General features: G+C 26.1%; 1 protein-coding gene across 1 annotated transcript in view; it reads left to right on the top strand.

Moving 5' to 3' along the window:
- LOC107447012 (UNC93-like protein MFSD11) overlaps positions 1–23,010 on the top strand; it is a 28,235-nt gene extending 5,225 nt beyond the window's left edge. The window contains exons 6-13 of the mRNA XM_016061812.4: positions 3,130–3,300; positions 3,993–4,030; positions 5,021–5,086; positions 5,680–5,805; positions 7,126–7,300; positions 9,099–9,162; positions 10,267–10,338; positions 20,862–23,010. Of these exons, the coding sequence (XP_015917298.2) occupies positions 3,130–3,300; positions 3,993–4,030; positions 5,021–5,086; positions 5,680–5,805; positions 7,126–7,300; positions 9,099–9,162; positions 10,267–10,338; positions 20,862–21,047 (898 nt within the window). The 3' untranslated portion in view covers positions 21,048–23,010. The remainder of the gene's footprint in view (positions 1–3,129; positions 3,301–3,992; positions 4,031–5,020; positions 5,087–5,679; positions 5,806–7,125; positions 7,301–9,098; positions 9,163–10,266; positions 10,339–20,861) is intronic.
- Positions 23,011–25,335: the final 2,325 nt, after the last annotated feature.

Here is a 25,335-nt window from a genome sequence, read left to right as displayed (position 1 = left end):
TAATGAAGTCTTGGGTAAATGTATTTAAATTTTACATCCAAAAAAAATTTAAATATTTAATGAGAATTAATAAATTTTTTATCATAAACTAAATTCAGCATACATTTGCATAAAAATGAATTGCAAATATAGATTTAGATCTTTATATATCACTCCATTGAATTTTTTTTTTTTTACTTTTAATTAAGTTAATTTTTTTTCTCTACCCCTCACCTGATTACATTATTACATTCCTCTTTACAGAGGCATCTATTCAAGAATTTTGCCCCAAGCATCCACACACTTTTGCACACCACTGCTTCATTATGTAAAGTTTTTTAAGTAATTTTGAACAATAAACATGCAAAAAAATCCTTCAGAAAAATTTTGTCAATGAATACTTGAGGTATTTGTGTTTTATGTGACCTTTCTTCTGATTTCTTTCTTTAATGTTTGATTTGGTTCACCTGTATGTAGGTTGTAATTTTAAGTTGGAAAGAGTGTAGCCAGTTCCAACTGAGATGCCCTTAAACTCTGTATTTTATCCATTCTCGAGCGACAGATTTAAAGATTTCATCTTTTTTTTAAAAATATTTTTAAACTATAATTAGTTACAAAAATACGACTATTTATTTTAGTTCCATTTCATTTTTGAAAATTAAATTTCAAACAATTCTACTGAAATAGTCTTATTCTCTTAGGTTTTTTTTTCTACTTTTAATGGAAATTGCGGAAATATTTAGCTGTAGCCTCATATTATATCATTTTTATTTTCTAAAAAAATTTTTTTTTTTTGTTCTGTAAGTTCCAAATTTTTTTTCCTAATTATGAAGTTACAGTTATGTTTCAGGTCTTGACATTGTGAATTATAACTATTGAACTTAGGTTTCTTTACAAATCTGCTTCAGTTCTACCTGATGGAAAGTACTAACTAAAACAAGACGTATGCAAAAATGCTGTTCTTTAGAGAAATTTCTTTTTTTAAAGAAGCTGAGATATTTCTGGAATCTACAAAGAAAAGCTATCTAACATTACTATTCAAATGATCTATTGAAGTACTTAACTGTCCTTTTCAATTAATTTGTAGTTTTTTCCTATTTTGCTTCTTTGGATAAAGGGAATTTGAATGGGGATAACATTTATTGAAAATTCAGACTTTAGATGACTGCAAAAATTGCTTCAATCCCTTTCTTAGTCATAGAACATCTTAAAAAAGTGAGATAGGAAAATTAAAGCAAAAATATATCTTTTTAAAATTTGTTATTATTGAGGTTCATGGAAACTTCCTGAAATCTAAGCTCAGTTTGAATCAAAGTTTAATTTTAAAAAAGAACTTCTTTTAATAAGGAAAATATGAGCTAAGTAAATTTTTTGAAATTTAGAGATATATGCCATGATGATATATTTAAGTTTTTTCTAAATCACTTAGCGTATGAATTTAACTTTCTATTGTCTGAAACAAAAACTGCTACCTAGGCATAAATAATGAAAATCTAATATAATTTATCTATTTATTTTTTTTTACTCTGTTTTATTTTTCCTTTCTTAATTTATTTTTTCTTCATTCATTTATTTTTTCTTTATTTTACATAGTTATTTTAATAAAAGTTTAGATGAATGCATTTCCCAGTTTCTTTAGGAAATGGTGTAATAAATAAGCCTTATACATTGGTTATTTTAAAAAAGAGAAACTGTTAATTACACAATTAGATCAAGATTATTGCTAACTGATCTAGTGGTGTTGCTTGCTATGTAGGAGGTGTAGTTTTGAGAAAAATAGAACCTTTATAATTATTTACTGTTTAATTCTGTTTTTATAAAATGTATTAAAATCTTATAATTATAAAAAAAGATCATGTAATTATCTTTATTCTATCATTTGACTCATAAAATATTTAGTTTATAAATACAGTAGAGCGCCGATTATCCGAACTGCTCGGGACGGAACGTGGTTCAGATAATGAAATGATCGGATAATTGGAAAGTTGTTTAAAACCTAGTTTAAATTATTATTATTTATGCGCTAACCTCCCTTCACACTTTTTCTAGGCTTAGGACTGGCAGTACTATCTAAAATAGCTCTGGCGAGTTTAAGTCCTTTTTTTTCAATTTTTAAATATATTTTTTAAACTTTTTTTTTCAATTTGAATCATTTTTATCATATTTCGGTTTTTTTATAATTTTTTTTCTCAATTACTGATTTTACCACATTTTTCTTTATTTTCCATTGCAAAAGATATCCAGCAAAGACTTTTGTTTCAAAGAACATGCTCTTTTTTGTGCAGCCATATCCCCTATTCTTTTTAAATAAATCAACTGAATTGGATCAACATCATTTTGACGTTCTAGGCAATTCATTGCAATATCTAATGAATTGCATCCTTCTTATGAGAAGGTTCACTATCTTGAACTTGATCATGTACTTCTTCCTCTTAATCTGAGGAGTTCCAATTTTCATTCAAAATTTCAGAAACAATTTCATGATCATTTAAAATTTGAAATCCTGAGTCGTTTTCAGTGTCTCGACACCAGTCTTCTATTTCTTCTGCTGTATAACCTGGCATCTTTTCACCCGAAAGATCTACCAATTCACAAACTGCAGTTTTGTTTGTTTTTCTGATAAGAATTTTATTCCAAGATTTAAGATTCCAAGCAATGTAATCACTACTCATTAACCATGAGTGACAACTACCCATCTCCCAATTGTAGAATTTCAGCACTTATCTATTCATAAACACATTCAGCTTTCCAACAATTGTAGATTGTCAAAATGAAGCTCGCATTCTTTGATGATAATTTTCAGTGGAAGAGGGCTAAAGGGGTATGTAGGTTTAACTGTATAACAATGCATGTATGTATGGCTACTATAAGAAAACTGCGGAAAAAGGTTGTAAATTAAATATGGTCTTCAGATGTAGTGGATATTATCTATTCCTCTAAATTTAGAAAAATTGTGGATAAGTTTAAAAAAATTCTAAACTTAAAGAAGAGAAGGAAAAAAAAGAGCGAATTCGGAATTCATAGTTCGGATAATTGGACGTTCGGATAATAAGGGTTCGGATAATTGGCGCTCTACTGTATTTAATTAAAAGTTTAAACTGTCTCAAGTTTTTTGGAACCTAATTCTTTTTCTATTATTTTTTATTTCAGCTTATTATTTGGAAACATATTTGTTTATTTTAAATTTCAAGGTAAAGAAGAAATTGACGAAAAAACTCGATATGTAGTGTTTGGAGTCCTTTTAGTTGTTTCACTCATTGGATTGGCACTGCTGTTATTCCTAAGATATAACAAAAGCTCTTCCATTAATATTCAAAACAGGTAAGCTCTTTAGTTATCATAATTTTTTTACCATGGTTACTTTTGCAACGATTTTTTATACTACAGCGGTAATTAGGGTGATTTATTCTAAGGCAAACTCCAAATTTATTCAAACTTTGATTTATTATTTGATATAGTTTGAAATTAGTTTTTAACTTTTTATCACTATGCAGAAAGGAGTCTAAATTAAGCTATTTGCTGTTGAATTACCAAACAGTAATCTGATATCATTTTAAAGTTGCATCATTTTATGAAATCACTGACTCAAAATTGTTTTAAAATTCATTTTATTTAAAAACTTTCCTTGCTTTGTTGTATTTTTTGTTAAATGATGAATTTTAATAGTTTATAAACTGTGCAGTAAAGTTTGTCTTTTTTTTAAAAGAAAGTAGAAGTGGAGTTTGAAATTTAATTTCATAAGTGCTAAAATTGTTCTTGAAAAATGCTATGTTGTGGAATTATTTTTTATCTTATTTTCTAATATTTTATTTTGAAATTTCACTGAGTTTACTGTTTTTTACTTTTATTTTTATAGTTTATTACGTAAGAAATTTTTATTAATCATGGTATTAAATTTGAACTTGTTTTTAATTATTAATATAATCTGAAATAGGTTGTTATTTACTAGCAGCTTTGTAACTTTATGTTAGGATTGATACAATTTATGATAATAAAGTTTATATCATTTTCAGTGAAGTTTCTGGAACGGCAGGTGCTATAGATGAATTAAGTAAGTGCAATTTAACTTATATTAAAATACTCTTGATTGGTAATCATTTTTTTAACTCCCTTAAAATATATACATATATTTAAAGTATGAATATGTTTTAATCTTTTCCCAACTTAGCTTATTTGATTATGTATTCAAGAAGGGAGTTATTTTTTTCTTAGGACAGGATTAAAATTCAATGTTTCATTAGAAAAAATACAATTAGAAATTAACAGATTACATTTAATTTGCTATTACTAAAAGTGCATTCAATTAAAGTTTTAATTATTTACTTCTCAATAAGATGTTTTTTGCTCTTTTAACTATTAAAAAAAAACTAAATTTTCAAATTCTTCAAAAACGTATTAAATATCTTTATTCGAACTAAATTAATATGTATTAATAACGACTTCAAAAATTAGACTGCCTTCCTTGATACTTATTACACTTGCAAATACCCTTTATCTTTTGTTTTGAAAAAAGAAAATTTTTCATTCTCTATTTGAAAATTGTGATTTAATGAGTTATTGCTAAACAAACATATGTATTTTTATACTCCAAAACAGTTATTTAAAGTTAATGTTTAACTATGCCATGAATCAAAAGCTATATTTACTAGTGCTACTAAGATTGCATCGTTAATTGCAATTTTTATTGTTGTAAATATATTACTGTGCTTGACTATTCCTAGTTTTACACCTTTAAGCTCTGAATTATAAAATTACATAATGTATGTATTAAAAAAATGGAAAGAAACAACTATCAGAAATTATTAATAGAAAAAATACTTAACTATTGCTCGAAAAGAGTGCTAAAGCAATTTTATTTTATTTTCTTAAATTTTATATAAAGTACATTTATAGAAAAGAAAAGTACTGTTACTATTATTGGGAAATATTGTCACAGTAAAGATTTTTTAACTTATACTATTGAAAAAATTTATATCTAATTTGAATTAGTATTTTGCTTTTATTTAACTGTTTTATTAACTGTCTAATTATTTCTTTTCAGAAAAAGCTGTCAGTCTCTTAAAGACAAAAGAAATGATGTGTCTTGCTATTACATTTTTATATACAGGTAATTAGAAACATCATTTATTTTTGACATTATTATTTCCTCTAATGTTTTATTCATTTTCTAATTATGATATTTGTTAATCCTTGAGAAAGCAGTATGTAAAAGTGAAAATTCTGTGCAACTTTACTCTGCATCAGAGCACTGGAAAATTTTAAATAAATTTAATTCTTTGAAGTTAAAGAAAGGTAATTTTAAATTACTACTTATAAACATTGCACTCTCTATAAACTCTAAAAATCAGTTTTCATTAAGAATTATATTTTTGTTTATAAAAACTGACAAAAATATTAGAATCAATGAAAAAGATGATTTGATAATGCTGATTAAAATTTGCTCTTTGTATCAGAGAAGAAAATTAAATTAATTTAAAATTGAGTGTTAGAATGAGATTTTTTGATTTATTATAATAAATTAAATACATTATCAATTAAATAATTAATTAAATAAATTACAGTTAAATAATTAATTAAATAAATTATAATTAAGTAATTAATTAAATAAATTATAATTAAATAATTAATTAAATTAGTATTATTAATAACTAAATAATAAATTAATTAATTTTAATTATATTTAAATTAATTTTATTTTAGGTTTTGAGCTGTCATTCTTTAGCGGAGTGTATGGTACTGCTGTTGGATTCACTAATCAACTTGGTGCTGATGCCAAAAAATTTGTTGGAATTTCAGGAATTTGCATTGGAATTGGGGAAATCATAGGTTTGTAGTGCTGTGTAATTTAGAGTGCTTTCATGCATGCATGATTCAAACGCTTTAAGTGCTCATCGCCCTTTAAAAAGATTAAATTAGTAGAAATAAATATATTATGAGGGTAATGGATCCTCATTTTAATCATCAAATTGTCAGGCTTAAAAGTTTCTGAGCTAAATAGTTTGTTTACCTATAAATATTTATTAATTATTGCACTCAATTTATTTCCCTTTTCTAGAATCGATTTGCTTTAGAGAGGAGTTATAACTAATTTTTTTAGTTTTAGTATCTGGTAAAAACTGATGTTAATACTATTTTTTATCATTTGCAAAAACCTGATAGGTTAGCTATCAAATGTCTGTCTATCAAAAATTTATAATTAAAATATCGCATTTTTTAATGTTTCTTTAACCATTTAGTTTATTAATCATATAACAACAAACAAAAATTAAACAAATTATGCAAAATACAACATATTTAGCAAAAATTCAAAAAAAACAGGAAATGTAATATATAAAGCAAGTATTTGGCAAACTTGGTACAAAAATATTTTAAGTCATTTTTGAAAGGTACCGGTAAGTGGAAGTAAATATGAATTCACTACTTGCTTTGTATCACACATTTTCTGTTTCATGTATTTTTATTTTTGGTTTGATATGTTTTATTTTGCATTTTTTGCTTAATTTGTTCTATTTTCGTTTCATTTTTTTTTTATGCTCTTCACACTATTGTATTGATAGATTTTGCTTTGGCTATATTGATACAATATTAGAAAGTACTTTTTTCTGTTTATATAATCGTGTGAGCTGATGACGAGATTATATCTTTTCCTTATTTTGTTTTCCAGCTTTTTGAAATGTTTAAATATTTTTTTGAGATTTCTGTATTTTAATGATCTTTTCTAAGAAATTCTAAGAAATCTTTTTATTTTTAATCTAAGAAATCTTTTTATTTTTTCCTCTCCATATATATGTACAGTATATATATATTCTCAATCCGACTGAATTATCTACTCATTGATAAAAATTTATTTAACTTATATAAATATCCTGAAGTCAAGAAAAAATATATCAATGTCTTTCATTTATTTCTATGTTTTTCGTGATTAATCGTATTGCCAAATAAATGAGAAAAAAGCAAGTAAAAACCTAAAAATATGTCCCCAAATTAATTCATTATCATCAAAACAAAAATTATGTTTTAAATTAAAATACTAGAGTGTTAAGACATGGTTCTTATTGCAATGCATATATATTTTCTTGATGGGTCTTTTAAAATCACCTTTTCTTTTACTGTAATCCTTACTTTAATTCTGACACTAAATTATAGGAGGTGCTCTCTTTGGTATTCTTGGAAAGAAAACCAATAAATTTGGCAGGGATCCAGTTATTCTGTTAGGTTTCATAGTTCATGTCTTAACGTTTTTTGCCATATACATTAATCTGCCTGCAAAATCACCTTTCTTGGATTCACCGGTTATTCAACCTACTATTATTCCCAGCAGGTGAGAATATTTTGAGCTTATTTATGATAATTATGCATACTTTTTTTGTTGTTTTTTCGATTGGATGGTCTGGGTATTTTAAGCCAATTTTAAAGAACTATTAAAAATCAGCAAATTTTAATTTTGGTATATATTTATTAAAATATGTAAATACCAATTTGTTCTAGAATCATTCTTCATCTTTAAAACGATCTAAAAATTTTATCCTCCCTGAATGTTTTAGGTAAAGATTTTCCGATTTAGGGAATTTTTATAATAATTGAATAAGCTGGGAAACTTGAGGACACTGGATCTGAAGAATTTGCTTAAAAACTAGAATGGACCAGTCAGTGTTGCCCCCCCCAAAAAAAATTCTCTATTCTTTTGAGAAATTAAATTTCAAATAGAGGTTGCGCTTGAACAGAGGTTGCGCTTGTAAATTACCGCTATTTTATAACATAAGTTACATTATGACTAACAGCTAAATTATACAAAGTAAACACTTAGGAATTATTGTACTAATATTTAATCAAAAACGTTGCATCATATTATTTCCAATTTATTTTCTTTATTTAAAAATTAATTAGACTAAAGTTTTTTTTTAAATTTTTTTTTAGAAGTTAAATGGGATTTAAGTATTTATTAAGTATTTAAGTATTTATGTAATGACTAACACTTACATTGTTACGAGATCCTTCACAAGACAATTTGGAAAACATATCTAAATTCTCCTCTCCAAGCAATTATAATAGTAAAGCTTAAAATAGAGACAATTTAGCTCTATTTTTGAAATTTAATCAATTTACAAACAAGTACAAAAGGGTGTATAGCAAACAAAAACAAGAGAAAAACTAAGAGAAACTGTAATGAGCTACAGATACTCCTTAACTTCTGTGAAATTAAAAAGAGTAATGTTTACTGCCTGTCACATTGTTACAAAGGCAAAGAAGGTAAAAAATTTGAACTTAGAGACCAAATTTATTTGCAAGAAATATAATTTTTGAATAAATTTTGATCTTTCATTTCTTAAATGTTTTGTCGCATTTAGCAAAAAATTGTTTTGGTTTTTAAAGTTAATATCCTACTGGAGCAGTTACACCCATGGCAAGAGTCAGAGCTTCATCCTTAGTGATGATCCAAAAACCATGCTAGTAAACCTTTATGTACAACATTTGTAAACAAACTTATTGAAGAAACTTATTGAAACTGATCAATACTTGTTTAAAAGTAAATACATTGAAACAAAATAAGTGCAAAATATTTTCATTTGTTGATGATACGTAGCATGTTCAGAATGTCATAAGTAAATCTAGATGAACCTAGATAAATTATGAGGATAACTTAACCTAACTTACAAGGAAGTAATTCTTTTATCTTCTCTCCCTCTTTATTTTTTTTATTATTATTTTAGTTATAATAAGTTACAAAGTAGAAATTAGATTTAGGAGTTGTATTAATCAAAGTAAAAAATTTTAGCATGGCAATAAACTGAGATGTGAACAAATTTTCTAGTATTTTCAATAATAAGTAAGTAAAGCAAAATAAAAATCAAACTTTTTTCAGAAATAATAAAATTTTAATTCAGTTTCATTATAGTTTATTCAGTCCCAAAGTATATTTTTAATTAGTTAATATAAACTCCACTTTAAACTACTAAATGGATTCTCTCATTAGTTGTTAATGATTTTTTAATAATAAAAAAAAATTTTATTCTATAACTTCAAAAAATAATGTATTAGAGATGAAGCTATTTTCAATAAAATACAATAGCATATGTATTGCCTTCAATTTATTAATTTTGAAAATACATTTATTTTAGTGTTGCATTGGCAATGATCTGTGCTTTTGGTTTAGGATTTGGAGATGCGTGCTACAATACTCAGGTAAAAAATATTTTTGCTCTTAATATAATCTAGTTTTGAAAAGTTCATAAGAAATTTATTTTCATTTATAAGGTACTTAAACAATATTATTTTCTGCTAAAAGGGAGACATATATTATCAGTTGTTCATTTGTCCCCTTTGTAAAATAAAATGTAGGGGAATGTTCAAAAAATTACGTATAATAAAGTGTAATTTTATTAATTCAAGCATAGGTAAATTGAAGCATTGAGTAATTAATTATCTAAATTTTAAATGCCTCATTAATTCATCTAAAATTTCCTATGTTCTACATTTTTACAAGTTGAAGGAACTGTACTGGTTATCTAAGAAATCAAATGTGGTATTTAATTCTTCTGGAATGGTATTATCAAAACACATTGAAATATAGCCATTATCAAAACATATCCTAATTATAGAAAGGAAAGGTGAAACTCTCTCTCTCTCTCAAAAAATAAATAAATAAATAAATAGTGGTGTTATAAAGAAAAGAGAGGTGGCTAAAAAATGTGAGTTATACCTAATGATTTAACTTGTGTTAAAAAAAGGAAGAAAAACTGGAAAAATTAGAAACTTTTCCATTTAAATGCATGAGATTAAATTTAATGCATCTTAATTTAATATGTTACTAATTTTTAACAATGCATATATTGATATATATGTTCAACTTTAAGCTTAAAAGTTTCAACTGTGTCACTCAATGGATGCTATATATCCTTAAATTCCAGGTACTATATCTAAAAATATTAGAACTAGACAAAAGATTGGTTAAATTGAAAAAGATAGAATTTTTTTATTTAATGATCAAAAATTTTCCGGATTTCTAAATTTTTGCACGAATTTCATTCTTGATTAGGACATATCTGATTACTAATATATTTTTAAAAAATATATTTGAATAAATAATATGGGTGAAAAATTTTGTACATTTTATTTAAAATATCCTAAACAGAATTTTAAGTACTCTGCTTTCAATTTACTTGTATTCTGCCACTAATTTCTTCTGTAATTGAGGTTAAAATGTCCAGTTTTAATTAGTTAAAATATATCAAAAATATGTATATTTTCAATTTTAAGTATTCTAATAAAAATTTTCTTAATTTTTAGATATATTCCATTTTGGGATCAGTGTATTCTGAAGACAGTGCTCCAGCCTTTGCACTATTCAAATTTTTCCAGGTAAATTCTATGGAAATTTTTAAACATCAAATAAATAATCCCAAGTGAAAGTAACAGTCAACATTTTTCAAGGCTATAAAAATTGACACCTATTTTCATGTCTTGCCTGGAGTGAATGAGGAGGGAAAAAAAGTGATTTGAAATATAAAATGTAAAGTTGCCAGCAAAAAATGGAAAAATAAAGGTGAGAAACAAAACTAGGAAAACCACAGTAGTAATCACAATAAAATGAATTTCCACATTTTATGTAGTGGCACTGAGGAACTAATGTCGTTAATAAGGGAATCAGTATTCATATGAATAAAAAAAGATTCCAGGGTATCAAGATCAGCTGAGGTGACTGAAATGCAAGATGAGCTGTAAAAAAAATTATTTCCACCCTCGTCCCATCAGCTCATCTTGATACCCTGGAGTCTTGTTTTATTCATAATAATGGTGATTCCCTTGTTAACAACATCCTCAGCATTTCTTCATAGCCCATGAAAATGCATTTTACCCTGATTTGCCCCTTTTGGCTACTGTGGTTTATCTAGTTTTGTTTCACACCTTTATCTTTTCATTTTTCATTGGCAATTTTTTTTTTATTTCAAATCACTTTTCTTTCTTCCCATTCCTGTCTGATAAGTCTTGAAAATGGGAAAATATTTTTGAGACTTGTTGATTGTTATTTCCAATTTGTATATTTTTGAAGTGTATGAAGTTTTTAATCAAGTAATTAAAGGCGAAACCTTTCGTTGTGAACACTCTTACAAAGCGGACGCCTCTCATTACAGACATATTTTTAATTCAGCACGAACCTTCTATGAATAAAATGTTATGTGCTTTCTCCATAAAACGGACACTCCCCTAACCAGACACAGGCAGTTATTTATGCCCTGAAACGTCATTTTTTATTTCTAAGAACCGGACTCCAATTTTTCTAGATTTAAAAAAGAAACAATTCTGCTTTAAATTCAAAGGGGGGAAATACACAACTTTCCACCATTTTTAAAACATGTAATTCTCTTACCTTATCCACAACCAAAATTATGCTATTTCACAACTAAAAACTCAATCATTCTCCTTTCATCTTCCTTTATTTTTGCGTAGAAAGGAGAGAAAATGATACTTCTCGTGAAATATTTTAGACAGTGCAGTGGCGTGCCAACTTTTTTTTGACTGGGGGGGCGAGCCAATGCAAAGTCATAAGCTTAGCTTGATTTAATATTTTAAAGTTAGTTGTATTATTTTAATATTGTAATTATCTAAACTATTTCCGTTGTTTATAACGGCGATGATTTAACTATTACATCCACACCAATTTAGTTAACAAAAAATGATTTATCAATCCGAAACTAATTAAAAAGAAAAAAAGTGTATTAAAATGTAAAAAATTTAATTAATGAATTTTGTAATTTTACTCCTTTAAACTTGTTAATGCTGAGCAATACATTTTATCGATACATTTTAATCATAATGACATAGAATGGTTTTTCGCTCCTCAAAAGCATATTGAATTAAAAATAACTTGTTATTTAAATTTTGATTCTACCATAGATTTGAATTTAATCATGAATATAAATTTTCAGTTTACAAAAAAATGCAAAATTAACTTTATCATAATTTTAATAATAAGCACAAGGTATAAAAACATTAAAATAAATGAAGGAGTAAAAGAGATTGATTTCTAAAATTAAATCTTATTTTAAGATGACTTTGTCTGATTTTTCTGGTTAATTCCAAGGTAAAGCTTAAAATATATACAAAGAAAAAAAAATACAATTTTAAACATATAAATATGCAGTAATTTAATGAAGTAGAATTAACTTTATCATATTAAGTTTTCATGATAAAGGACTAGGGATGAAAAAATTAAAACAAATGAAGGAACTAATTTCCAGCTCGCCATATTTAAATAAGTTTCTTATTTACAGAAGTATAATCTAAACACATTATTACTTGTAAAATTACAACCAAAAATTTTATTGTATATTAGAGGCTACGTGCTTTTTTAACTTAACAATGTAATATTATTTTTTGAATTATAGCTATTCGAATCAAAATTGGAGAGCGAAAAAGACTAATGGAAAATTAAAAGAATCTTTTGAAAAACCAAATGATATTGGGAAATTATGTTATATACTTTTAAAGTATTTAAAAATTTTCAAGCATAAATTGAATGAAATATATTTAAAGAATTTAAAATGTTCTAACAAAATATAGAGAAAACAATTAACAAAAATATCATTAACATAAACGTAAAAGCAAAAATCCGATGAAAATGAAATCTAAAAAAATTATTACAACTAAACAAAGACTAAATCTGAAAAATTTGCTGTACTTATTAAAAATTTGTTGTATTGTAACATGGTTTTTATTAAGACTTATTATTTTATTAATGAGAATAAAGAGTTACTGGTTACAAAATTAATCACAAAAATTCCCATTTAGCTTAAAAATGTTTGAGAAATAACAAGGACAGAGGAATAGAAATTATTATAGAGAAAATAAAAATCCGAAAAAAAAAATTTTTTAAAAAATAACTGACAAATAATCAAAGTAAACTACGAAGTTTGAAAATTAAAATGTTCGGAAAAAGCATTTCAATAATACATGACTAAATATAGAAAGCAAATAATGTCAGACAAAAATCGTAATTACTGAGCCAGGTATACCTGCAAAAAATGCATTAAACTATGTCTGATGCACAAAAAAAAGGAATAAGTTAAAAGATTACTGGTCATCACTGAACAACCTTAGAATCGTCAGCCCTGTGTATAACAAAAATATTCAAATCGCAAACATAAGAAGGCTCTAACTGCTCTGACTAAATTGTCGAACTGTTTTTTTTCCTTCCAGATTACGGCTATCCCATTATTTTAAGGGTCAAGAATCTGCATACGTTGAATGAAAAAGTTTATTCAAAGCAAGTACGTTTTCGTGGGGGAAATTTCATGACTCTTAAAATCGTCTAACACTAATTATTTCGCATATTTAAAGTCAGGCTCCCGAACTATCCGAATTGAGTCCTATGAAAATGCGATTGTTTGATCTAAGAGTGCTCGCTTTGTTTATTTATTTACATCATCTTTATTTATTTATTATTTATTACGCTCAATACATTGTTTGATTTTGCTACAAAATAGAAAACTTTAGCCTCTTGCTAGTTCACGTACATAAATAATTATTACCTGCACTGCACAGAATCACAAATTAAAAGTGCGTGAGCATGCGAGATATTACAAGAAAATGCTAAACCTCACCACTCAAGTAACGAAATAACTTTTAAATTTGAACAAAATAATAATTTGTGTTTCCACGGTTTAGCCGTTTCTGTACATGTTCCGTAAATTTTCACATTTAACTGACCAATTAGAATATGAAAAGGCAATAACTTTCTTTTATCTTTGTTTTTATCGCTTTTCTAGTAAAAATAAAGTGATGAAGAAAAAAACTAAATATAATTTACTACTAAGTGGATATTCAATTATTTTAATAATTCTTTATAAAATTGAGCAATGTTTTAAACTTTTTTTTAAGATTTGGGTGTCAATGTCGACGATGAATATGTGTTTGCTTCTTCTAAATGCTACAATTAATAATTTTAGTTGAGATTCCTCAAAATTGTCAGGAAATCGCATGAACAATTGGAACTTAAGCGAAGATTTTCGTTTTAAGAGATCCTGAAAATTTATTAGTAGAAGAAAAATTGACATTGAATTTAACTATAAAATCGGTGATGGCACCCGATTTCTACTTTGCCCAGGGACTTCTTTTTTCTCCTTGAGACGAAATCTTAAAATAAATTATCCCATTTTTTTCTTTGGTGCTTACTTCTATATTCATTTTTGCATATTTTTAGCTTTCTGAAATTATTTTATAAGAAATAACTTTTTTTTTGTACATAAATTTCAAAATTCTAACAACATTTCTGAAGTTAGTTTTTAATTGAACTATAGGTTATAGTTTTATTATGTTACGCAAACTAAACGAAAAACAAATTAGTTATGGAACTTTTAAAATTGGATAAAATGAATTTGAGAACTGATGATAAAAACGACATGCGATGTGCGTTATTTATGTTAACTGATGAAACAACAATCTTATAACAACAACAATTTTAACGCCAAAGTTTCATTGATATTGTCTATCAAAGAAATTTTTTTTAAACGAAGCTATTAAGGCTACAGGCCATCAAATAAAACCAAAATATTTTGATTCAGATTATTATTATTATCCGGTATACAGAAAGACAGGTATGATGGAACTAACAGGTCAGACACTGAAAATTGTATTTCGAAGGATTTATAAAATCAAAAAATGGATTTAATATAAAATGTAAACTTTGAAAAAAGTATAGCTCTGTCTATATATAATATGGTTACCATATGAAGTATTAGATTAAATGATATTGTAAAATTAAAAAAAGAATAATAACAGTTGGAGCTAATTTAATTAACTAAGTTATTACTTTATTATTATTTTTAAACTTAATTTTTCAGACAATTTTAGTAAATATCTGTATTGTTGTATAAATTAAGTTTATAAAACTGACGCATATATCACTTTTGGGCAATGGAAGCTCATAACTTAAAATTAAATAAATAAAGTAATCATAAAAAGTCTTAAATAAAGTATCACTAGTCAACAAGCTAATTATAATGGAAGTCATAAAGTGTCAATTTCATAAAACTTCTTGAATCTGTTTAATATATAATTATAAAAAATAAAATTACTTATTGATTTCAAATTAAAAATTTTCGACACGTTTTATAGAAATTGGATGGAATTTTACGGTTTTATGTATCACACTTGGCGAACAAAAAACAAGTATTCTTTGTAGTATTCCTTATGAAGTATTCCTTAGGTATTCTTTGGCCAAGGTATCACGTATGCTCTCCTTTTAAAAAGCCACTATAAAAAAAAATATTCAGCAGTTATATAATTAACATCGAGCTAAAAATAAAGTTACGTTACTCCAGTGTGTACAGGGACCTAAAAATATGGCTATATTTTAAAGAAGATTCTTTTTTGAATAATTTGCCAATTGAAACTTCTGATCAGAAAGGCATGTAAATATTCGCGACGTCATATTTGAATAAACAATCATGACAGGGGACTATTTATTTATTTGAAATTCCAAAGCAAATATAATACCAAAGAAAAAGGCTATACAGCTTTTTTCCTAAATAAAAAATTCTTTTTAATGGCTTGTCTTGACAATGAATTTTATTTGCTTCGGATTTTTAAGGAGAAAAATAAAATAAACAAAAATATAACACAATAACATATATATAACACATAATACTTATCTAACATATAATATAACACAAAATGCGGAAAAATAAATGAAATTTAAGTAGTTTTATGTGTAGTATTTTTCTCATATTGTTCCAGTTTAATTTATCTGGATTTAAGTCGTAATTGTCATGTTTAAAACGGAAAATAAAAATATTCAATTGATAAAGATTCACATTTTTAAGAAATGATGAATTACAATAGTATTGATCGAATTAATTTTTTAATCTCTATCAACAGCATTTATAATTTCAGCATTAAAATTTTTGAAAATTAATACTTTAAATTCAGAAGAAATATTCATGGAAAAAGCTTTCACAAAGTTAATTAACACAATTTTAGCATCCTATGAAATTATGATTAAAAAAAAAAGACTACAAAAATTACGCGGATAATTTTTTTCCCTCCAATGTTACGGAATGTGTTTTTCCCTCCAATATTGCCCCATTCTTAAAAATAAGTTTTTTGTTTAATTAAAGTTTTTATGACTGAGAATAATAAAATATTATGAAAATTTTTAATGAACCTTTTTTTAAGAATAATTTTTTAACATTTTTATTGTTAAAAATGAAAATGGTAGTTAATTTGTTTGTATTAAAATAAAAATTATCATTATTTAAACGAATTATCCTTATTTATACAAATTATTGTTGGTGTATAATGTTTTTTTTTAATTGGTTTATTTCACATGAGAGAGAGAGTAAATGTATAACAGATTTGGTGTTAGAGTTCTGCTCTACGTAATCATATAATATACATAATATAATAATAGTTATCATATAAGATAAAAATAAAATAGTAAATTTAAAAAATTAGAAAAAGGAAAAAGAAAAACACCTTTCAGAGCTGATATGATGCATTCTCGGTCGTGTTATTTTCCTGTTTTTAGAATCAATAGTTTTTCGGTCATTTTTATTATTATTTATTTTTAGTATATTAATCTGCAATAAAAATCACTTTTGTGCCAAAAGAGCAGAAGAAAAATAATTTCAATAAAATAAAGACATTGATGATCTTAAGGAACCGATATTAAAGTGTACCTCCTAAAAGTTGAAAGAATAATCGAAAATACAAAAGCAAATTTTTTATTTCAAGGTACTTTATTTATTATTTTTTTATTGACTAGGATTTTTTTTAAAAATTAAAGGTTGAATTTCATTTTTGAATAAAAACAAAGTTTTTAAAAGTAAAAAGAATTCAAAATATTATTTTACAATTTAAAAAAATTAAATTCGTAACATAAACTAATCCATACACCAACAACAAACGGCAAAATCATGAACTAATGTACTATTTAAATGTATTTGATATACGAACAACTATCTAAAACAATTCAAATAGTACATAAATGCATAATTATTAAAGCATTAAATAATTTAATGAAATGAAAACATTTGCTTACCTCCTTCGATATCTATTTTACGTTTCCTTGTTATTTAATTTATCAAACTGATGTAAAAAAAATAACGACAACAACAACAAAAACAACCAAATAATTTAAAACAATTAAACAAAATAAAAAAATATGCTTTCTTTTGAAATTGATAACTTAAATTATGTAATTAAAAGAGCTAAAAAGAAAATTTAACAGAGAGCGTTTATTTACGTTAGTCTACGAAATTTCTCATCACAAAAAGACCAGACCAGATAAAATGTCAACAAGTTCTCCCCAGTTTAGATCCCTTAAATGCTTAAAACACCTGTTTTCTCAGAAAATCTAGATAATTGCTTGTTTGAGAGGATTTACGAAGAGATATCCAAATAAGATATGTTTCTGTGGATATCTGACATTTTAAAAAGAGGACAAAGGAGCAAAAGGCCATAAAAATGAAAATTTAAGAAGCAAAGAAGCAAAAGTACTTTTACCCACAGTGTGTAACATGAGGTGGCTGTTTTTGAGGAGTCAAATAACTGTCTTTGTGGGTGGCTTGGCCACTAGAATTATATGCCAAAGTGGGTGGAAAGGAAATTGTTGAAAGTCAGGGGTGGCTTTGAAACCAATTTTTATCAGTGAAGGTTGCATTTTATTACTCTTTCCACCAGGGAAGGGTAAAAGAGATGAAGTTGGGATGAGAATACGTGAATAGGAATTTGGAAGGGAAGTTATACGTGAAAAGTTATACGTTGGGAAGTTATACGTGAAAAAAAAAAAGACTTTGTCTTAAGAAAGTTTTTTAGACAGTTTTTTTCCTTTCTGAAATTACCAATTTAACTTAATTTTATTTTCACGAATGTTTAAATTTCAATAAGGGCAAAGCAATAATCGCCTTTCAATTAAATTTCAGAGGAAAATAAAAGTTTTAATTTCAAAAATAGCTTTAAAGTAGAAAAAAAAAACAGTACTTTTTTTCAAAAGTTACCAAATTAACTTGACTTCATTCTCACGAATTTCCGAATTTCAGAAGCGGCTAAGAACACTATTCGCCCCCTCAATTAAATTTCAGAAGAAAAAAAGGTTTAAAAAAAAAACTTTAAAGTTGAAATTTTTTTTTCTCTAAAATTACCAATTTATCTTTATTTTCACGAAAGGCTAAATTTCAGAAGGGGCGAAGCACATTTTTCGCTCCCTTAATTTGAATTCCCAGTAAAATAAAGTTTTTTGATTTCGAAAATAACTTTAAAGTAGGAAAAAAAATAGGGCTTTTTTTCTAAAGTTATCAATTTAACTTGACATTATTTTCACGAATGGCTAAATTTCAGAAGGGGCGAAGCACATTTTTCACCCTTCAATTAAATTTCAGAGGTAAATAAAGTTTTTTACTTAGAAAATAGCTTTAAAGGGGAAAATTAGTGCTTTTTTCCTAAAGTTATCAATTTAACTTGACTTCATTCTCATGAATGTCTAAAGATCAAAAGGGGCTAAGCACACTCAATTAAACTTCAGAAAAAAATAGTGCTTTCAAAAAAAAAAAAAAAAAAAAAAAAAAAAAAAAAAAAAAAAAAAAATTCAACTTTAAAGTTGAAAAAGGGTTCTTTTTTTTCCTTCTAAAATTGCCAATTTAACTTAACTTTATTTTCACGAATGGCTAAATTTCAGAAGGGGTGAAGCACATTATTCGCCCCCTCAATTTCAATTCACAGTAAAGTAAAGTTTTTAATTTCGAAAATAGCTTTAAAGTAGAAAAAGAAATGGATCTTTTTTTCTAAAGTTACCAATTGAACTTGACTTCATTCTCACGAATATCTAAATTTTATAAAGGGCTAAGTACACTATTCGCCTCTTCAATTAAACTCTTCAATTAAATGTAAGACAAAAATAATGTTTTTTTTTAAAAAAAAAACTTTAAAGTTGAAAAAAAGTTCTTTTTTTTTCTTCCAAATTACCAACTTAATTTTATTTTCACGAATGGCTAAATTTTAGAAGGGGCGAAGCACACTATTCGCCCCCTCAATTGAATTTTAAAGGAAAATAGTGTTTTTTTTCTTACATTTTTTTTATAAAAACTTCAAAGTTGAGAAAAAGTTCTTTTTCTTCTTCTAAAATTACCAATTGAACTTAACTATGTTTTCAAGAATGGCTAAATTTCAGAAGGGGCGAAGCACGTTATTCGCCCCTTCAATTTAAATTCACAGTAAAATAAGTAATTTTTGATTTCGAAAATAATCTTAAAGTTGAAAAAGAAATGGTTATTTTTTTTCTAAAGTTATCAATTTAACTTGACATTATTATCACGAATGGCAAAATTTCAAGAGGGGCGAAGTACATTATTCACCCTTCATTTAAATTTCAGAATTAAATAAAGTTTTTTTTCTTAGAAAATCGCTTCAAAGTTGAAAAAAGTTTTTTTCTTCCTTTAAGTTTACTAATTTAAATTGACTTTATTTTTGTGAATGTCTAAATTTCAGAAAGGGCGAAACGCAATACAGGCCCTTTTATTAAATTTCAGAAGACAATAAGGTTTTCTTTTTGAAAAATAGTTTCAAAATTGAAAAAAAAAAGATTGTTTTTTCCTAAAATTACCAATTTTACCTGGCTTTATTTCTCGCCTTTAAATTTATTATAACCTCTTACTTAAATTTCAGAGGAATATTAGGTTTTTTACTTGGAAAATAGCTACAAAGTTCAACTAAAAAGTTACTTTTTTCTAAAATTTTACTTTTTGACTATTTTTTAATCGGAATTTTACTTGATTTTATTTTCTCGAATGTTAAAATTTCAGGAGGGGCGAAATATATTGTTTGCCCCCTCACTAAAATTTCAGAGGGGGCGACTGCCCCCTCTGCCCCCCCGGCTGGCACGCCACTGAGACAGTGGCATCTTTTCCTCTGGACCATTTCGGTTATGCGAGCCTACAAGCTGATATGATGCCTTAAATGCTCTCAATTTCACCGAACAGAAATCTTGTCATTGATGTGTTCATATAAATGAAATATTTATTTAGACATTTGACAGATAATCAATTGAGAATGTGATAACTCCATAGATTCTCCTGCCTTGCATGTATGCATTGTTGCTTTCTTTTTTTTCTGTGCATCCTGGGAAGTTTACTTTCAAGGAGATATTACCATGTTTCCTATCAAGTGATAGGAAGATGGAGGTGAGGAAATCTAATAACCAAACAGTCTGGGGAAGTGACAAAGGACTAAAAGTGACTATTCGGTATCTTATGACTAACTTGAATGTCTGTGTAAATATGAAAAAAATACTCCTTTCTCTGTGGCTAGACATCTAGATTAAACTTCGTTATTAGTGTACTCTTCCTGTATGCGGACAACACTTGTAAGCGGACAATTTTATCACTCCGAAGAGTATCCGTTCAAGTGAGGTCTCACTGTACATCAAATTGTTATTGTGTGTAAAATAAAATTATTAAAAAAAACATTACATTTTGAATAATTTTTGGCAAAATAACATTTTAGCCAACTCATAAAGATATCGTTAATCAGTTAGAGGCAAGTTGAAATAAGATTTAACTCTAAATGGCAGTTATTTTACCCCATATTAAAAGGTCGTACTTTTTACAATCTTTAAAAAAAAAAATTTTAAACAGTAGATTTATCTTTCATATTTTTCTTTCTTAACAATTATTAAGAAATATTTTTTGAATAAAACAAAATGTAACTTTTTAAAATCCATAATATTTAATTCAATTTTCCGAATTTGAAATCTTTACCAATACTTTTAAAAATTTGTGGAGGAAAAGTTTTGTTTTTCAATTTTGTTGCAGCTAATATTTGCTGATAATAAAATATAAATTTGTTCCCTTTCTCTAAATTAAGACCTAATAATTGTATTTTTTTTTCAGTCAATTGCTGCTGCCATTGCCTTCTTTTATTCAACAAAGTTAATTCTCCCTTTCCAACTGTTGATTCTTATAATATTTGCTGTTATGGGTACTTTTACATTTTGGTATGTTGAATGGACACAATATATTGAAAGCACGAAGAAAACTGTTAATTCTAAGCAAGATGTTGGGCAAGAAGTAAAATGATGACATTGTTATATTTAATGAAATTATTTTTATTTTGTAAATTTAATAAATATATTTTTGTTCTAAATTCTATTATAACTAAGAGCAATTGTTACAAATGTATTTATTAAATGTAAATAAATAGTATTTTTATTTTTATTATACTTCTTGATTGAGGGATAATTTTTTTACCGTGAATACTGATTCAACTCTATTGCTTTGTAATTAAAATTCAAAGAACATAATGAATATATATAGCTCTCCTTCATATATCAAACTAAGCTTATGTTTGAGTCAAAAAAAAAAAAAATATGTACATTTATATCTAGTTAGTGCATATTTACAATTTTTTTTTGTGTCAAACCTTATTTTATTTCTTTTGAATTTAGATTTTTTTTAAACAAGGTATTGACTAATCAGCCAAATTTAGTTCCTACTTTTTGACTTTTACAGTACTGTTCAAAACTTCATTTACATGCTCTTCAGATGTCTCTGTAATTCAAATATGAAATAATTCATGAACTAGAGAGCTTTATTTATTAACTAGATACTTAATATAACCCTTAACTAACTAGTATAGAACTTTTTAATTTTTCTAAAAAGTTATATTGTGTACTTTTAATACTTAAGTATATTGAATGTTACATACATGCGCCAACTTTTACACTTACAACACAAGTTTTACCTAAAAAAATGAAAAAAATTATAATTTAATATTCAGTTTTTGGTTTATTAAATTTGATTTAAAATTATTGCGGCTGCTATGTTATTTAATTAAATCAAATATGTATGAAACACCTGTTGTGTGATATTTTTTAGATCTGAAAAACATTTTTAGATCTGCAAAAAGACTGCTTTAAATTGTTGCTTAATAACTATAAAAAAATCTTTATCAAAAAGCTCTTAAGTTTACTCGGTAATATTTAATCAATAAAAAATATTGCTTAATTTTATATTGACTATTAAAGGCTAAAAATAATCATGAAATTAAATCTTCCTTTATAAAAATCATGAATTCTCACTTTCATCAAAATTAAGTAATTCATATAAGAATAAGTATTAAAAACTGTTTGGTTGAAAAGATAAATATTCAAGCTTTCAAATGATCTGATTCTTAAATTTTTCTTTTTTTTTATAAACAATTTAATTTTACTTTGAATTGCAAACACATCTGGAACACTTTTCTCATCTATCTGATCTGTTCCTAACGTTATGAATTTGTACGTTCACTGAAATGACATAATATAACAACATAAATTGTACTGTTATTAAAAGTTTTAGGGGTACTTGTAAATTTAAAAATTGTTTTTCACTTTTATCGTTTGTTACTGTTTTTCTTTTACGACAACTCAAAATGTATTAGCTTCAGTATTGTTTTTTTTTATTCTTTCATTTTAAAGTTCCATGTAATTGAAGAAAGTTTCCTCACTTTTTAATTAAAAGTTTTCTTATAAGTTGAATTCTTTAATTAGAATTTATTGCAAATGAAATGTTAGTTAAAATGTCTTCATTAATGGTGCCAGTAAGCACCTTATGTTTTTAAAAAGTCTATTATTTTGATTAAGTTTGGTACTAAATATTTCGTTTTTGTATACCTGATCTATATGATATCAATCTGTGATAGTTTCTTATAAAGTTTACACACTGAAATAAATGTAAATATAAATGTGTCGTACATAGAATAAGTTGTATCTGTAGTATTTACTTTTTTTTAATGTAAATTATCGTAGATAAAACATCTATATTAAATATTTTGTGGGGATAGTGTTTGGGATGAATTTTTTACCTTTTATATCTGTCTCAAAAATTTGAAAACTGTATGACATTTTTATTGTCACTTAGATCAATTGATGCATTATGACTGTTTTAAATGCATCACTTTTTAAATAATTTTTATAAAGTGTACTTATTTATCATTTAGTACATTATTCATGTTGACATTCTTTGTATTTTTAAGAGCTTAATAAAAATGTTTTTATTGAAATTTTTAGCATTTATGCCTAGTTAAGTTTTTTTTTTTTAATTTCTTAATATTCTTGTTAAAGTAGACTTGCAATACTTTTCTACATTTTATATGATTTGAAATGCTTTTATACATTTTTTTCATCATGATGTGCAAAACTTGTATTAGTAAATTGAATGATATATTAAATTAAGAATCAGTTCTTCATTTAGAATATTTTTAACGCATCATAATAGGACTGAAATTGATCAAATTAAAGGAAACTAATAAATCCATATCATTTTCACTTAAAAAAAAAAATTTAAACTTTTTCAAGTGTCATGAAGCTTGAGCAATTCATATAAAAAGTTCTCTGAAGTTTCTTCTTTGAATAACAAAAGAGCGACCAGTTTACCTGAACTAAGTACTGGGTCAACAGTTAAGAACTTATGATTGTTATTAAATGTCTAGTGCTTTATTTTCTCAAAATGTGGAACTATAAATTATTTTACACTAAGTACAGATTCAACAGTATTTATGATTGTTATGAAATGTCTTGTGCTTAATTTTTTTAAAATGTGGAACTATAAATTATTTTAAACTATTTATAGTAGTAATTTGCGATAGCTTGAATCTGAGAGAATTAATAAAATAATTTGCCTAATTGGAAGTTTGAGTTACCACAGATTGAAATAGTAAAAATATATTTTCTCTTAATATTGTCTAAAAAGCATTTGGGGTAATTCGATATATAAGTGCTAATAACTTTCTTCATCAGCAATGGATTTCGATTGGATTAATTTTATCTTTCCATTTAAGAATTAACTTTAGCTTTGAGAGAATTTAGTGATGAACATTTCTTAACAAATAATTTTAATGGCAAACTCTGAAGTGGATAAGATAAATTTGAATGTCTATATCAATACTGGTTACTTTAATTTGCATACAGTATTGATATTTGTCGGGTCACAAAGTCCCCCATGTTCCCTTAACAAACAATAATCTTTGTGGGTACTGAATTCGAGATTGTTCATTCTCTGGTTCAGGTCAAAATTACGATCTGTGGATGAATGTATGACTGGGTCAGCCCTATAAACAGGTGTTGCAGAAGTCGAATTCTTGGTCGTAGATGATGCCACCGGAAGAAAAAGAACAATCGCACCCTTTGCCTTAATGGCCAATAAACTTCTACATAAATACATTGTAATGCGCCACTTCGTTAAAATTTATTCGTTATTAATTAATTATCCTTATATTCCTTGTTAGTAAAACACATTTACAAGTATTCGTAAACGAAATTAAAGTATATCTATATAATTTGTTCTAACAAGTTTATGCTTTTTGTAAAAAAAAAATTATTTGAATTAGTTTTAACCTCGACAACTGTTCGCCTGCTTTCGTGGATAGTCATGGGGAAAGGAAGTATGTTAGTTTCAGTCTTGATTTTCAAAGAGATTAAGAAATTTTAAATTAGGAAACTATATGATACTCAAAACTGCATTAAACATAGTTCTTAAAGAAAGCTTTGTGGAATTTTAAAAAGATACTTTTGACAATTAAATGCGAAAAGAAAAATATTATGTAATGGGAGAATATCGTATTTTCTATGCTCAAATGCATAGTATATGCATATGAGCCGAGGTAAAGAGGGGAATTTCAAGACATGGAACCGGTCTTCTCCTTTGATGGCATCTTCGAACGTTGCGTTCACGAATATCATACATAAGCCAAAAGATATTTAATGTATATTAATTAAATATCATCAAAATTTTAGTCATATTAAAATTTGATCCTTGAATTTGGAGCATAATCGGCCTTCTATCGGTATCACTTCTTTGGTAACTCCAATTGTCTTCCAACCAAAAACTAATTAAAATAAAATACGCAACAAGCGGAAGAAATTTAACTGATTTCAACTAGCTTTGAAAAAGCACAGAAATTAGAACATTTAAATCGCAAAACTCAACCCCACCACCGTTGGTCACTTCAACATTGGTGGAATAGAGTGAAGTTTGAAGTCTTTAGTGTGTTTTATCTAAACATCAAGTCATCCATTTTTAGTTATTTTTTTTTATCTGACACGTAGATATTATTAAACCTAATTAAACGAATAAAACCTAATTTTTGTGTTTTGATTGCAACGCCAACTGCGTACGAAAATGCAAAAAAAAAAAAAAAAAAAACAATTGTCCATCAAATCAAGGAATTCTTTTTCTTTAGAAGCCAAATCCGTAAAAAAAAAAAAAAAAAAAAATGGGGGCTCTTTCTATTTAATATTTTGAAGTTGCATATCCTCGGGGCTGAGGTTGAGTGTTGAATTCGGTACTAAGAGTTAGCTTTTTGTAAAATATTAAGCATGCATTTTCT

Source organism: Parasteatoda tepidariorum, chromosome 3 (assembly GCF_982258835.1).
Source record: "Parasteatoda tepidariorum strain Cologne lab strain chromosome 3, Ptep-v5.0, whole genome shotgun sequence".
Lineage (NCBI taxonomy): Eukaryota > Metazoa > Arthropoda > Arachnida > Araneae > Theridiidae > Parasteatoda > Parasteatoda tepidariorum.
Note: the sequence above shows the minus strand (reverse complement) of the source record. Positions and strands in the feature narration are given on the sequence as shown.